The 12,232-nt window shown below is 56.3% G+C and overlaps 1 protein-coding gene across 4 annotated transcripts in view; it reads left to right on the top strand.

Moving 5' to 3' along the window:
- The window catches only part of FOXP4 (forkhead box P4), a 61,199-nt gene that overhangs the window by 14,024 nt on the left and 34,943 nt on the right, over nt 1-12,232 (top strand). For all 4 annotated transcript variants that reach the window (XM_087761914.1, XM_087761913.1, XM_087761911.1 and 1 more), the window contains exon 2: nt 8,661-8,868. In XM_087761914.1, the coding sequence (XP_087618040.1) occupies nt 8,677-8,868 (192 nt within the window). In that variant the 5' untranslated portion in view covers nt 8,661-8,676. The remainder of the gene's footprint in view (nt 1-8,660; nt 8,869-12,232) is intronic.

The following is a 12,232-nucleotide window of genomic DNA, read 5'->3' as shown; positions in this document are numbered from 1 at the left end:
TGCTCACAAGCGTGCCTGCGTGGGTGCACAAGTGTGTGTGTGCGTGCACAAGCGTGGGTGTGCACACAGGTGCACCGCGGTCCGTGCTGCTGTGCTGGTCCTGGCAACCGCTGCCTTTGGGCTCGGGCGCCGCTTTGGCTGCAGATGCGTCCCACGCCACACCAGCGATGGGAGGTGCTTTTAATTATTTTAATAGGATGGGGGGGGGGGGGGTTTGTGCTGAAAATCCCCCGTATCTTAAAAGCCGCGTCCCATGTGGAAGTGCAGAGCGGCTCTTGACAGCGAGTTGTGCGTGTTGGGAAATCACACGTTCTTCCTTCTGTTTTGGGTTGTTTTTTTTTTTTCCTGGGAGTTTGGAGTATTTTTTTGTTCCTTATGAATTTTTTTCCCCACCCTATTCATTATCATTTTTGTTAATTAGATTGTGATGGGGAATGGTCTCTATTCAAAAGAAAAACCTCTGAGAGATGTTTTTACAAGTGCGCGCGCGTTTCGGGGCGGGGGGGGAGAGCAAAGATGCTTGAAAGAAATAATTTTTAAAATAATTTCTTCATAAAGCTCTTTAAAAGGAAAAACCCAGGTCCCCTTCCCCCACCGTGGCCACCTCCCCTCAGCCCCCCCTAATTAAACGATTTGAATTTTCACGTTAACCGCTTGGTGCTTCCTCGGCGCCTCAGATGATTAGAAAGGGATATTCATTTATGCCTTTTAAACGCCGCCCCGATTAAAATCAGAGAGATTTTTTCCTTCATCAAAATCTAACATCCTTGAAAAATTAATTTGATGCCTCTTGTTATCAATTAATTGAATCTCGTTGGGAGAGAGGCTTGTACGGCGGGTGGTTGGAGCTGGCCCTTCTGTTCTTAGTTGCTTTCCCCCCTCTCTTCTCCCTTCTGCTGCTGCTTCCAAACACTGTGACATTATAAAACTCTGCCTTTTTTTTATATTATTTTTACTCATCTCATAAAATAAAATAAATGAATAAAACTTGGTCTCTCTTCCCACCCTCCTCCCCCATTCCCTTGAGTTCCTCTTGTATGAAAGACCCTTTTTTTTCTTCCTTTCTCTCATCCCTCTTTCCTATAACTTCCGAGGCAGGGGGAGAGAAAGAAAGTTGGGGCTTTAGCAATTTCTCGGCGTAGCAAAGCAGCCAGGGTCCGTCTTTCTTCCTTTCTTTAATGGGGGATATTGGATATTTCATTTGAATCTCCCTCTTTTCAATTAAAAGTGCACAGCTCCTTCTCTTAAAGCCGCTCTATTCTCCTCCTCTGTCTCGGCAGCCGGAGAAGCGATTTTCCTTTCTTTAATATTTCAACTCTTCCCCCGAGACGGGCTGCCTGCGTTTTTTTTTAATAGACTTTTTCTTCCTCTATTAAACTTTTCCAATCTTCATCCCTTTATTTTTTTTCCTTCCCACCTCTTTAAACAAAAAAAAAAAAAGAGGAAAAGTTATAAAATTTAAAGAACTGGGTCATTCAGGAAGTTATTGAAATAACTTAAAAAATAGGCGGTCGCTTCATTTTTACTCTCCTTGGAGTGAATCTGCCTGGTTACTTTGAGATCCAGACTCTCCCTGGTGCCTGTTTGTTTGCGTCCTCCCGTGAATTTGGGGCTGGAGGTTCTGGGGGAGCGTGGCGATGGCGGCCCCGTTCGGGCACGGGGAGGTGGTTTTGTTTTCTCCGAAGACCGACTCTGTGCCAGGCGCTCGCCGATGCTCGCGGGGTGCTGGGGTGGGGGGTGCGGGTGTTTTCTCCCTGGGCTCCCCACGGCTGGTGGGGGACGGATCCCCCCGGTCCGGTGCCCTGGGCAAGGGGTGATTCGGTGCCGGGGCCAGCGGCGCGGGCGTCCCCCCGTGCCACGTGCTGTCCCATCCCATTGCAGTGAGGGGGTTTTGCGCCAAGCTGGATTTGGGGTCCCACAGGTGAGAGATGCTGTTGCCTGCTTCCAGCCCTGCCTGCCCTCACTTGGGTGCCTCCTCTGCTCCCGTGTGGATTTTGGGGGTGCTCTGCGGGGGGCTGGGGAGCGGGGGAGACCCTGCCCCCATGGGTGCAGGGGCCTGTGGTGCTGTGTCAGCACTTCGGGATGTTTTTCCTTTGAATTCCCATTTGGAACATGTTGGGCAGAAGGAAAGAAAGTTTTTTGGGGGATGAGAAGTTGGGGTCTGCGTTAACCTCCCTCCCTGCTGCTAGGGCTGGATCCTGGCACCCCAGCAGCAGGCGTAGCTCCACGGGGGCTTCCCCGAGCTCGGGCTTTGCGCCCCAGCCTTGCTCACTGCAGCCTGCACCTGCCAGGGCAGGGATGCTGGACCTGCACCCCGACCCACCGGGATGCTTCGGCACGCAGCGGTCAACCACGCCGGGTGCAGGCCGCCGGCACCCACCGAGGGTGCTGCCCCGCTCGGGTGCCCCGGGCCCACACATGCCGCTCCCGAGCAGCGAGGCGGGAGCCCCTGTGCACCACGTCACTATTTAATTAGACGTCCCTGATTAACAAAACTTGGCGTTCGGCTTCCTCCTGCCCTCATCTTTCCTGGCTCCGAATCAATGGCTTTGATATGCTAATTAGGGAGTAATTTAATTTCAAAAGGCCGCAATTAACAAGGGTGTTGTGGACATGCTGTAGTTAAGCAGCGTAATCTAATTTGCATTAGTAACAAGCAGGGACTAATTAGAAGCTTAATTAGACACTTAGACGGCTCTTGTGTTTACTTTCTTAATGAGATGGAGTGGGGCTCTTTTTTTTAATCTTTTCAAGAGCGCATCGAGGGAAGCGCAGGATGGAGCTGGATGGAGCAGCGGCCCGGGCACCCGGCACGTGCCCGGCACCGGCCTCGGCAGCTGCCCGGCACTGGCCCAGCCCGCCTCCGGCCAGCCCCGCATCCACGCCAGAAGGGATTTTATTTTCCTTGAAGCTTGGCAGGGAATGGGAGACGTGCCAGCCGGCCAGCCAGCCATCGGCGTCTCCGGGGATGCCGCGTGTCCCCGTGCAGGAAGGCTCGCTGGGGTGGGCACAGGACCGCGGAATCTCCCGTGGGGTTGGCTACGGTTGGGGTGCCCTCGCTGCTGCGTGGGTGCGAGCTCCGGAGAGCAGAGGATGCTCCGAGGGAGACGTGTTTCGGAGAGACAGGTGGGCTCGCCAGGACCCGAGCAGGAGTAGTGCCGTGTCCTGCTGACCGGCACAGCGTGGTCCGGGCAGCTTCCCCGGTGGCGATGCTCACGCTTCCAGGTGCGCTCCCGGCTCTTTGAGTGAGCCGACCCAGGTTTTTGGGGAGCAAAACCTCACTGTAGTTGTTCTCACTTGGTTTCTGTGTAGCGGCAAATGCTCTCCGCTGCCTGATGGTCGTCGGCGCCTGTGAGCATGGCCGGGGCGGTGAAGGCGTCGCGGCGGGCAGGCGAGGAGAGCTGCAGGGGGTAAAGGTCTGCCCGCCGGCGAGGGCAGGCACCTGGGGGTTGGTTCTTCCCAAAGAAGTTGCTGGGAGCGAGATGAAAGTGGGAGATGAAAGTGCCCAGAGGTGAGATTCCATTAAAGCGGTGCCCAGGCTTAGCCAGTCCTTGGTTCCTTAAATCTCTTCTAATTTACAGTAATGCTCTAGATTCGGTTCAGCTCCCCCAGACTTTTATTTTAATCCCCTTTCCACATTTCCATGTGTTTATGTGTTAATTAAAGGGTAAAAAGCCACTCTCGAGCAATCCCGGCTGCTGCTTCTCTTCAAGCCAAAGCCTTTTAAGATTAGCGAGCCACTTCCTAAAGCCTCGCCGGATCCGGACAGGCAGGTTGCTCAACTTTCCATAGCTCGGAGCAGATCCAGTGCCTGGGATTGAGCCTCCCTGAGCCCTCGTCTCCTCCCAGCTGTGCAGAGAAGCATCCCGCAGGACTTCCGACGGCTTTGGGGGGTTTGCTCAGTCTGTGCTCCTGCATCTTCTGCCGGTACCCACAGAAGTGGCTGCCGGCACGCCTGGCTCCTGCTGCTGGAGGGAGAGCCCTCGCCGTGCCGCGGGGCAGCCCCCTGCTCCCCTCCGGGTCTTGGCGAGGCTGGAGCTGGGAGGAAGGATCTGGAAAACTGCTTTGGGTCTGGGATGCAGTGGGAAGGGCGGAAAAAGCCTCCGGAGCATTGCAGTAATGGTTTGCTCATAAATGTGTGGTGTCACCTGTGCTGTCCCTTGCAAAACGCGGTTTGGCGCCGGGGATTTGCTCGGCTTGCAGAGACGTGGCGGGGAGCATTTCCCTACCAGTGTTCCCAGTGTTCATCCTCATCCCCCCGGGTGCTGGTTTTGAGCTGGGGGTGCTCTTTGGGTTTGCATCTGGGGAAACGGAGGCCAAGGGGCGCCTGCTGCCGTCGGCGTGAGGATGGGGACGGGGACTCGAGGACAGGGACCCGCTGGTAGCGGGGAGGAGGCACCTGCAACGCTGGGTCTGCATGTGGCCCCGGTCCTGCCGGCAGCCCGCGAAGGGCAGCCCAAAGTTATGGAGCCCCTGAGGACCGCGGTATTGAGGATATTTAAAAATAGGAGAAGCGGCTAAAATAGGCGTTCAGGCAATTGCTTCTGAGGAGCTCGTGGTCTTGGCTGGACCTGTTTCTGCGGGTCCCGGGGGCTGAGCAGTGCTATTTAATTTTCACGTCCGTGGAGCTGAATTGGGTGGAGAAGTGGCATCGCTTTGGGTGGGTCTGGATGCCCCAAAATTCGTTGGGAACTTTTGGGGGAGAAATGGCTCTGTGAATGCTTTGTGTCCTGTCCTGCTCCTAAAGACCCCACGTCTTTTGGTGCAAATCTTTGCTTCGGGTCCGCCGGCTCGCTTGCCTCCGCGTTTGTCCACCCCTTTCTGCTGAGGCTCGGAAGGGCTCCGTGGCGATGCCGGGCTCCGTGGCGATGCCGGGTTGCATGGCGATGCCGGCCTCCATGGCACGGCACACACGTGGCGCTCCCGCGAGACCCTGGGGAGCGTGGCACACGCATGTTGGGCACGCGTGCGCGGCGCGGGAGCCCTGTCCGACAGCCGGGCCAGCTGATCCGCACCCTCCCTCGCAGGGAGGCTCTGGGCATCCATCAGTCTGTTAATTGTGCTAATTAGAGAGTGTGGAGGTGTTAATTGGAAAACCCTGGTATTGTGCCTGTTTGGGGGGGTGTCAATAAAAATGAATTGATGACTTGGCATGGCGTGTGCACTTTACAGGTTAGCGGCAAGTCAGGGGATGTCAAGGAAATGTCACTGCTCAGATGAAGCAATTGTTAATTAAAACGCAACAGTAATTAATATACTCTCATTGCCATATGGTCCTGCTAAAGGCAGGGGGATTCTTTACTGCATTTGTAATTCTGTTTCCTTTTCTTTGTCCTGCAAAAGGTGTGCATTTAAGTAAAATGGGGGAAAAAAAAGGCAGAGTGCTTATTCAGTGAAGGGATTTTGAGTCTGAAATGGTAATTAGTGATCGTTGCTCATTGCCGTTAGAGGGGTCTCCTCCCCTCCCCTTTTGAGTAAGTCCTTTCCTGCTTGATCTGGGTGTCCTGATGGCTCTCCGGACAGGACAGGGTCCCTGCCTTTACGCCTGGGGGGAAGGTCTGATCCTGATTAGACCCTCTGGATACTAGTGTGTGGAGAATCCCCAAAATACTGGATGTGTTTGAACTAAAATAGATGAAAAGCCGGAGCTGGGATGCTGCAGAGCCCTCCCGTCTGTGTGCAGGGACGCACGTGTGCTTCAGCACTCGCAGCCGCTCGAGCAGCTGGGTTTCACTCTCCCCAACGCGGCTTCAGCCGTCCCGGATCAGCCCTGGCTGGAAAGGCACTCATTCCTAATTTAAATCGACTTTATAACGTTGCAGACACTGGCTTCATTTTTTTTTCTTTAAGTTTTTGTAAAACTTTTATATGAATGGAAATATTTTCATTATTATTATTATTACATTCTTTTATTACTTCCCTTGCAGTGTTGGGAACCCAAGCAGCACACCGTCATCCCAGTAGGGTTTGCGAACGGGAAGTCGAGTTTTACTAGACTTGGAGAGGGAACCCGACTGGCCCTGTGTCCCGGCTGCGGGGATCACCCGGCTGGACCCCAGCGCCGCTCATCTGCTCCAGCATCCTGCCTCTGGCAGGGGCCGGGGCCGGCGGAGCGAGCCCACGGTCACAGCTCCTCCTAATTCCCAATAGTTAACCTTCAATTTGTGCCCTGAAGCCAGGAAAGTTTTATATCCTTCCCAAAAACTTTTTTTTTTCCCTTTTTTAATACTTCCTGTCGTAACTCTGGATATTCTTGCTCTCCATATAAAAGTCAGATCTCTTTTTGAATCCTGCCGAGTTTCTGGCCATGGTGATGCCTTGTGACTGCTGGACACGGGCAGAGCCCGGCTTTCCCCACGGGGCCGCTCGCCTGGTCGAAACGCGGGGCAGGCGGCGGGGTTTTGGAAGGAAAATGAGAAGAGTCACAGCAATAATTTAATATTTCTGCAGGCTCTTGTCTGACATCTGTGGGGGGAAGGAGCAAATGTAGGTGTTTTCTTTCTTACAGCTTTTTTGCTCCTAACACAGCATCCGTTGGCGAGCATCCCATCCTTTCCCGATCCCTTCTCGGGAAGCTGCTCCAACCGCGCCGTGCTCTCACCCTGGCTCCTCTGCTTCCAACAAAACCAGAGCCCAGTAACCCCGTTACCCTCCAGCTCTCCGCAGCCAGCGGTGTGCCACCCTGCGCGGGTTTGGTAGTGCCAGGACGGCGGGAGGGAGCCGGCAGCTCCACATGGGAATTAATGTCAGTCATATACCCTGCGGAAATGACTTTTGAAATGCATATAATCTCAAACATGCAAATGAGAAGCTTGGTTCACCCTGTTTAATATGAATGATCAGCTTCTGAATAGCTATTATTACACGCCACATTTCAGCAATTATGTTGTTCGCGGTTTGTCTTTCTGTCTTTTGGGGCGGGGGGTGAAGACGGGGGGGAAAAAAGAGAAGAAAAAGGGAGAAACAGTATTTCTTCTCCCCATCCTCTTTCTTTATTCCCCTCCTGTTTCAAACTCGCTGGCCGGCTGCAAGTGGTGGTGGGTGAACGCCGATCTCGCTCCGGCACCCGCCGGTGGGGAAGGAGCCGGCGCGGATGAGATAAAACCCCGTGTCCTCCGCTTTTCCGCAGAGCGAAGTGTGCGTGGGGAAGGAGGGAGCCGCTCGGCTCCGGCGGGGCTCCCTGCGCCCCAGCCCTCTCCGTGCCTGTGTCGGGGCTGGATGTGGCCCCAGTGGCTCAGCGGCTGCTGGCTGGAGCGGCAGGGTTCGATGCTGGATGCGGTGGTGGCTTTCCCTCCGGTGCCAGCCCAGATTCCAGGAGTTTCCCCCAGAAAGGGGACCCTCGGGTTCCCAGCTAACAACCTGCCCGCTAATCAAACCCAACTGAGCAAAGTGTCTTCGTCTTGTCGCTTTGAAGCCAAGCCCTGTAACTCCTTGGGAGTCCCTCCCCTAACCCATCTGCCGTAATGTAAATAGCATTTAAGCCCGGGGCGGGGGTAAGGGGTGCACGTAACACCCAGCTCTGCTGCGGCTGGCCGTGCATTGGGATGCCAGTGCTTTTCCAGCCTGCGGCTCTCCCAGTGCCCAATGGTTTTCCCCAGTTCGGCATGGTGGCTCAGGAGTTTGCACTGGCCGAACGGAGCTCCGGCCGGCCGCCCCGAGGCAGCCAGTGTCCCACCGCTCTGCTCCCGGGATGGCTGCAGCGTGCACGGGCACCATCGCCACCGCGAGCCCTGCAGCCGCGACCTTGGGGCAGTTCTGCCCTCGTGCCCCAGGTGTCGATGGGCAGGGAGGGTTTACAGGGATAAAACCCATCCGTGGAGGTGAAGCGTTGCACTGTTGCCTTGCAGAGGGAAGCCTGTAGTTGCATGAAATGAAGTGCAAGAGCTGCAAAACGTGGGGTTTTCTGCAGGGCTGAAAATGCGGTGAGTGTTGTAGCCCCTGCACCCCGCATTGAAGGGCAAAGCGCCTGGCTTGGTCCTGCGCGGCCGTCCGAGGGGTACGGCAGGAGGAGGGGGTGCACGGAGGCATCTGGGAGAAAGGCAGGATTTTCCGACTGATGCTTTCTGGAGCGCTGCCGCGCTCTCGTTTTGCCGTGTCCCAGCTCCGCGGTACCTTTGGGCTTCCTGCACCTGATGGCAAATGTTCTGCCAGGTGGTTTTTCCTGCTGGGCAGTGCTGGTTTGCTGGGAGCTGAAGCGCGTTGTGGAAACGTGTCAACTTTCTTGAGATTTTCACGGTGAACTATGTGGTGCAGGCTCCACGTGCTTGGTTTGCAGCGTCGCTGAAACTTCTACTCTGCTGTCTCCAGCATCTCAAAATGAAATATTTTGGGATTCTGTGAAAAATGCCCAGATTCCTGGGGTTTTATGTCTTACATCAGGCTGGGAGAAAGCTGAAAACATGGTGTTTCCCTAAGGGACAGGTTGCGCTTGCTTTGCCCCAGCGCTGCGTGGGGCCAGCAGCACGTTCATGGCGGCTCACGCTGCTGCACGTTTATTTTCTGGAGTAAACTGACCGCAGCTAAAACTGGCCGGGGTTTGACATCCCATCCCTGCATCTCCCTGCCGGACCTCGCGGGGATCAGAGATGGGGCAGGCGGAGGTGGGGATGCCAACCAGGGATTTCAGACTCTCTTCTCAGCCTCTGCTCTCTCCTCCTCAGGTCCTGCTAGCAAGTCATGATGGTTGAATCTGCCTCGGAGACGATACGGTCCACTCCCTCCAGCCAAAACGGGGTCAGCAGCCTCAGCAACCAGCCCGATGGCAGCGGGGGCGGCGCAGGCGGCGGCGGAGGGCGCGAAGGAGCTGCGAGCGGGGAGGCCAACGGCGAGATGAGCCCCGTGGAGCTCCTGCACTTCCAGCAGCAGCAGGTAGGAGGGACGCCCCGCTTCCTTCCCTTCCCTGCCTTACGCAAGGCAACGTGGAACTGGGTCCTTCGAGGATTTGGGTTTGGGGGCAAACACCTGGTTTTACCCTCCCCTTGTCCCCAGAGCTGGCCCAGGTGATGGGTTGCACCAGACTTGGGCATCCCTGTTGAAGCTGGGGTGCAAGTGCTGCCTCAGAAAGCAGGTGCCTGTGCTTTGGGGTGCACATCCCTCAGGAGGTGGAGCCCGCCCGTCCGTGCGGCTCGTGGGCTGGTGCCTGCTGCCCCAGAGACGGCTGCGTTTTGGGGGGAGGTCCTGCCTGCGCCGGTGGGGTCTGCCTGCTCTGTCCCCCGTCGGTGCGGGGAAGGTGGTGCAGGAAAAGGAGGGCTGTAAGAGCAAAGACGTGTTGGCTGTGAAATAAGGAGCAGGTTTTCTCTGAGTCTGCATTTGGGTATCCAGGTGGGTGACCAGAGGTGGTCCCCCATTCTCTGGGGCTCCTGGTGCCTTCAGCTGAAGAATTAACCTCGCACGCGTGGCCAAAAACACGTGTGGCTGTGACATGTGCATGCAACAGCTCTGTCCTTGAGCACACACGTGTGCACCTCGGGGAGCCCGTGCACGGGAGCTGCGTGGCACACACCTCCCCTTGCACCGTGCACGCCTGGGCTGCTGTGGGGAGGGGGGGACGCGTGTGCGTGCCTGCAGGTTACCTTTCAAAACAAACTTTGAAGAAAACATAAATTTTCCTCCTCGGATACTAAATAAGGCAATGATCCCTGCCTCGTATGGAGATCGCCTCCCTGAGCCATAAATTCCAGCGTGAAAGCTGTAAAAAATTGCTGTGTCTGATACTTTAGTAGTGAGTGCTGTAAATCCATTACCTGAATAACAGCCGTTTCTCACGCAGTTAAGCCCCTGTTCCCCGATCTGAAGGGTAATCATGCGTGTAATGCTGCTGCGAGTCACCCCTGCCGAAGGAGCCGCCGCTCGCCCCCCTCCCCGCGCCGGGGACAGCCCCGAATTCCGCTGGGCGGCAGCCGGAGCTGGGGGGAATAGGAGATGCTTGTTCCTGCACGGCTGAAACGGTGCAGCTTGGAGGGTGGGCGGCGTGGCTGTGAAACGGGGTTCTCTGCTCTGGAAAATAAGGAAGAAAGGGGCTTTTGCAATGCGGAGTGCTGCTGCTGGCTCATCCCTGTGGGTGCTGCTCCCTGAGCTCAGCCGGTAAATCCTGCCCTGCCCAAGGCACGGCCGATGTTTAATTTCACCCTTTTGCATTTCTTCTTTCGGATTCCCGGTGTAAGTACCCTGGGAAAGTCACCGGCACGTGGAATTATTAAGGCAGAGGGTTTGGTAAACTTCCAAAACCAAATGACATCTGCAATGACAGCACCTTGGGGGGAGAAAAAAAAAAAACATCCCGAGGACTATCAATCTTCATGCTTCAGGGAACAGGCTGAGCACCAGCTGGGGTCAGGAATAAATGTCCCCATATAGAGAGATTTGCGCAATTAGGTGCTTCATGAAGGCTTTGCACCATTCTCGGGAGCATCCAGCGTTCGCCCCTTGTCGCAGGCAGGCTCCCGGACCACTGGGCTGTTCCCGTCTGACAGCTCCTCCGTCCTGGCCCCGCCGCAGCTCCCGAAATGTCGGCACTCAATCCTTGTTCTTATTTAACTATATGAAATCCCCAAGAAACGTTAGGAAGCCTGGAGGGGTGGGAAACCGTCACTCAACCACCCCACCTAGGCTTGAAGGGCCACCAGTGGCTTAAAACTCCTTGCCCGTAGGGGTTTGCTTGGCGATGCAGCTCCCCGGGGGCGCGTGCTCTGCCCTCGCTTTCGGCTGGTGTTGCACCTTTTGGCAAAACGAGCTGGTTCTGACCTTCTTCGGTGCCCACGGTCTCTCTGCTTTCACCCTTTCGAAAGGGTGAAGCCAGACAGCTCTGGGGGCTTGTTTGGGCTGCGGGGACTTCTCAGGTTAAAACTCCTCTCTGAGGATGCTGCCCGGAGGTGAGTGCCCCGGGTGGGAGCTTGCGGGGAGGAGTGTGTATCGTAGGGTGCTCGGGGACCCCCGAGGCTGTTGGGTGGCCAGGCCAGGGGCTGCCAGCCGCAGCACCGGCTCCGCTCCACTGCGGAGTGCAGCTTTCTGTCGCCGTCCTCGGCTGTGCCTCATCGCTGTGTCTGTCCAGATCCACGCAACTTCGGAGCATCCCGTGGTCCAGAGAGCCTGGAGGGAGAGCGGGAGCCTGGCGGGATGGGGTGGGGAAAGGGCATCCCCCTCCTCGGTGGGGCTGGAGCATCCCCTTCCCCTCCCCTTCCTCCCTCCCTCTCCCCCCAGCCCAGGGGACAGCGTTCGGGTTAAATCCCTGGATTTCAATGGTGGGATTCGGCTGAAAAGCTTGAATAGCGCACGCCCGCATTGTGCCGGGGTTGGCGGAGGGGAGAGGTCGGCCGGGGGCATGGGAGGGCTGCCCGCCGGCCGGGGTCTCCCACCGCCGTTGCTGTGGGAACGTGGCAAGACCTCCAGCGCGCTGACATCCTCTAACCGGGCTCCAAAGGGCCCCGCCGCCTTGGCGCATTAATGAGTTTTTAACATGGGGGCCGGCCCCTCGCCCCCCCGCCACGCCGGCCCCCCGGTAATCCTCGGCGGAGGAAGGCTGGGCAGGAAACGGGGGCAGCGGGGTGATGGGGTGTCACAGCCCTGCGATGAGAGGAGGGTGGGGATGCTCCGACTCGGGTGTTGGGGTGCACGGCTGCACCCCACGGGAGCGGCGGGGGAGGCAGGGCAGACCCAAGGGTGGGCATCGCAGGGGGCTGCCGTGCCGAGGGGGGGCTGCTGTCTGGTGATTCGGGTCTCTCCAGGCTTTCCTTGAATTCCTGCAAAAAATCCTGGGTCTCCAAGTCTCAGCTCGGAGCTGGGGTTTAAAGCCGTGGGGTGCAGAGAGGCTGGGTCTCGGGGGTTGTTGCGGTTTTGGGGTGCAGGGGGTGGCGGGGTGCGAGCTTAGAGGTGCTTGGAGCAGGGATGTCCGGGGGGAATCACGGGGAAGGTCCCCGAGCCTGGCAGCCATACAGTAGCTCTTTCCAACTTGCAATCCCATGGAAAACGAGCCATCTGGAAAATCCAGCTGCTCTAGTGTTGCTTGGTGGTTTTTTATTATGCAAAAAAAAAAAAAAAAGTTGCAGTTTATTGCGGACACATGTCAAAGAAATGTTAACTTATTGAACAAAAATAAGACTTTTAAAAAAAAAAAAAAGTAAATTGGACTTTTTTGGTAGTTAAAGAAGGGTGTGGATGGGGGGAGGAGAGGCACTTCTCTGCCGTAGGAGAGATACCGTTCCATAAAGCATGTGATCACATCTCAAATATATTG

This window comes from Nipponia nippon, unplaced genomic scaffold (assembly GCF_047370975.1).
Source record: "Nipponia nippon isolate SJK-2023a ecotype South Korea unplaced genomic scaffold, ASM4737097v1 scaffold_25, whole genome shotgun sequence".
Taxonomy (NCBI): domain Eukaryota; kingdom Metazoa; phylum Chordata; class Aves; order Pelecaniformes; family Threskiornithidae; genus Nipponia; species Nipponia nippon.
The sequence above is the reverse complement of the archived record's forward strand: the minus strand, read 5'-3'. Positions and strand labels throughout refer to the sequence as shown.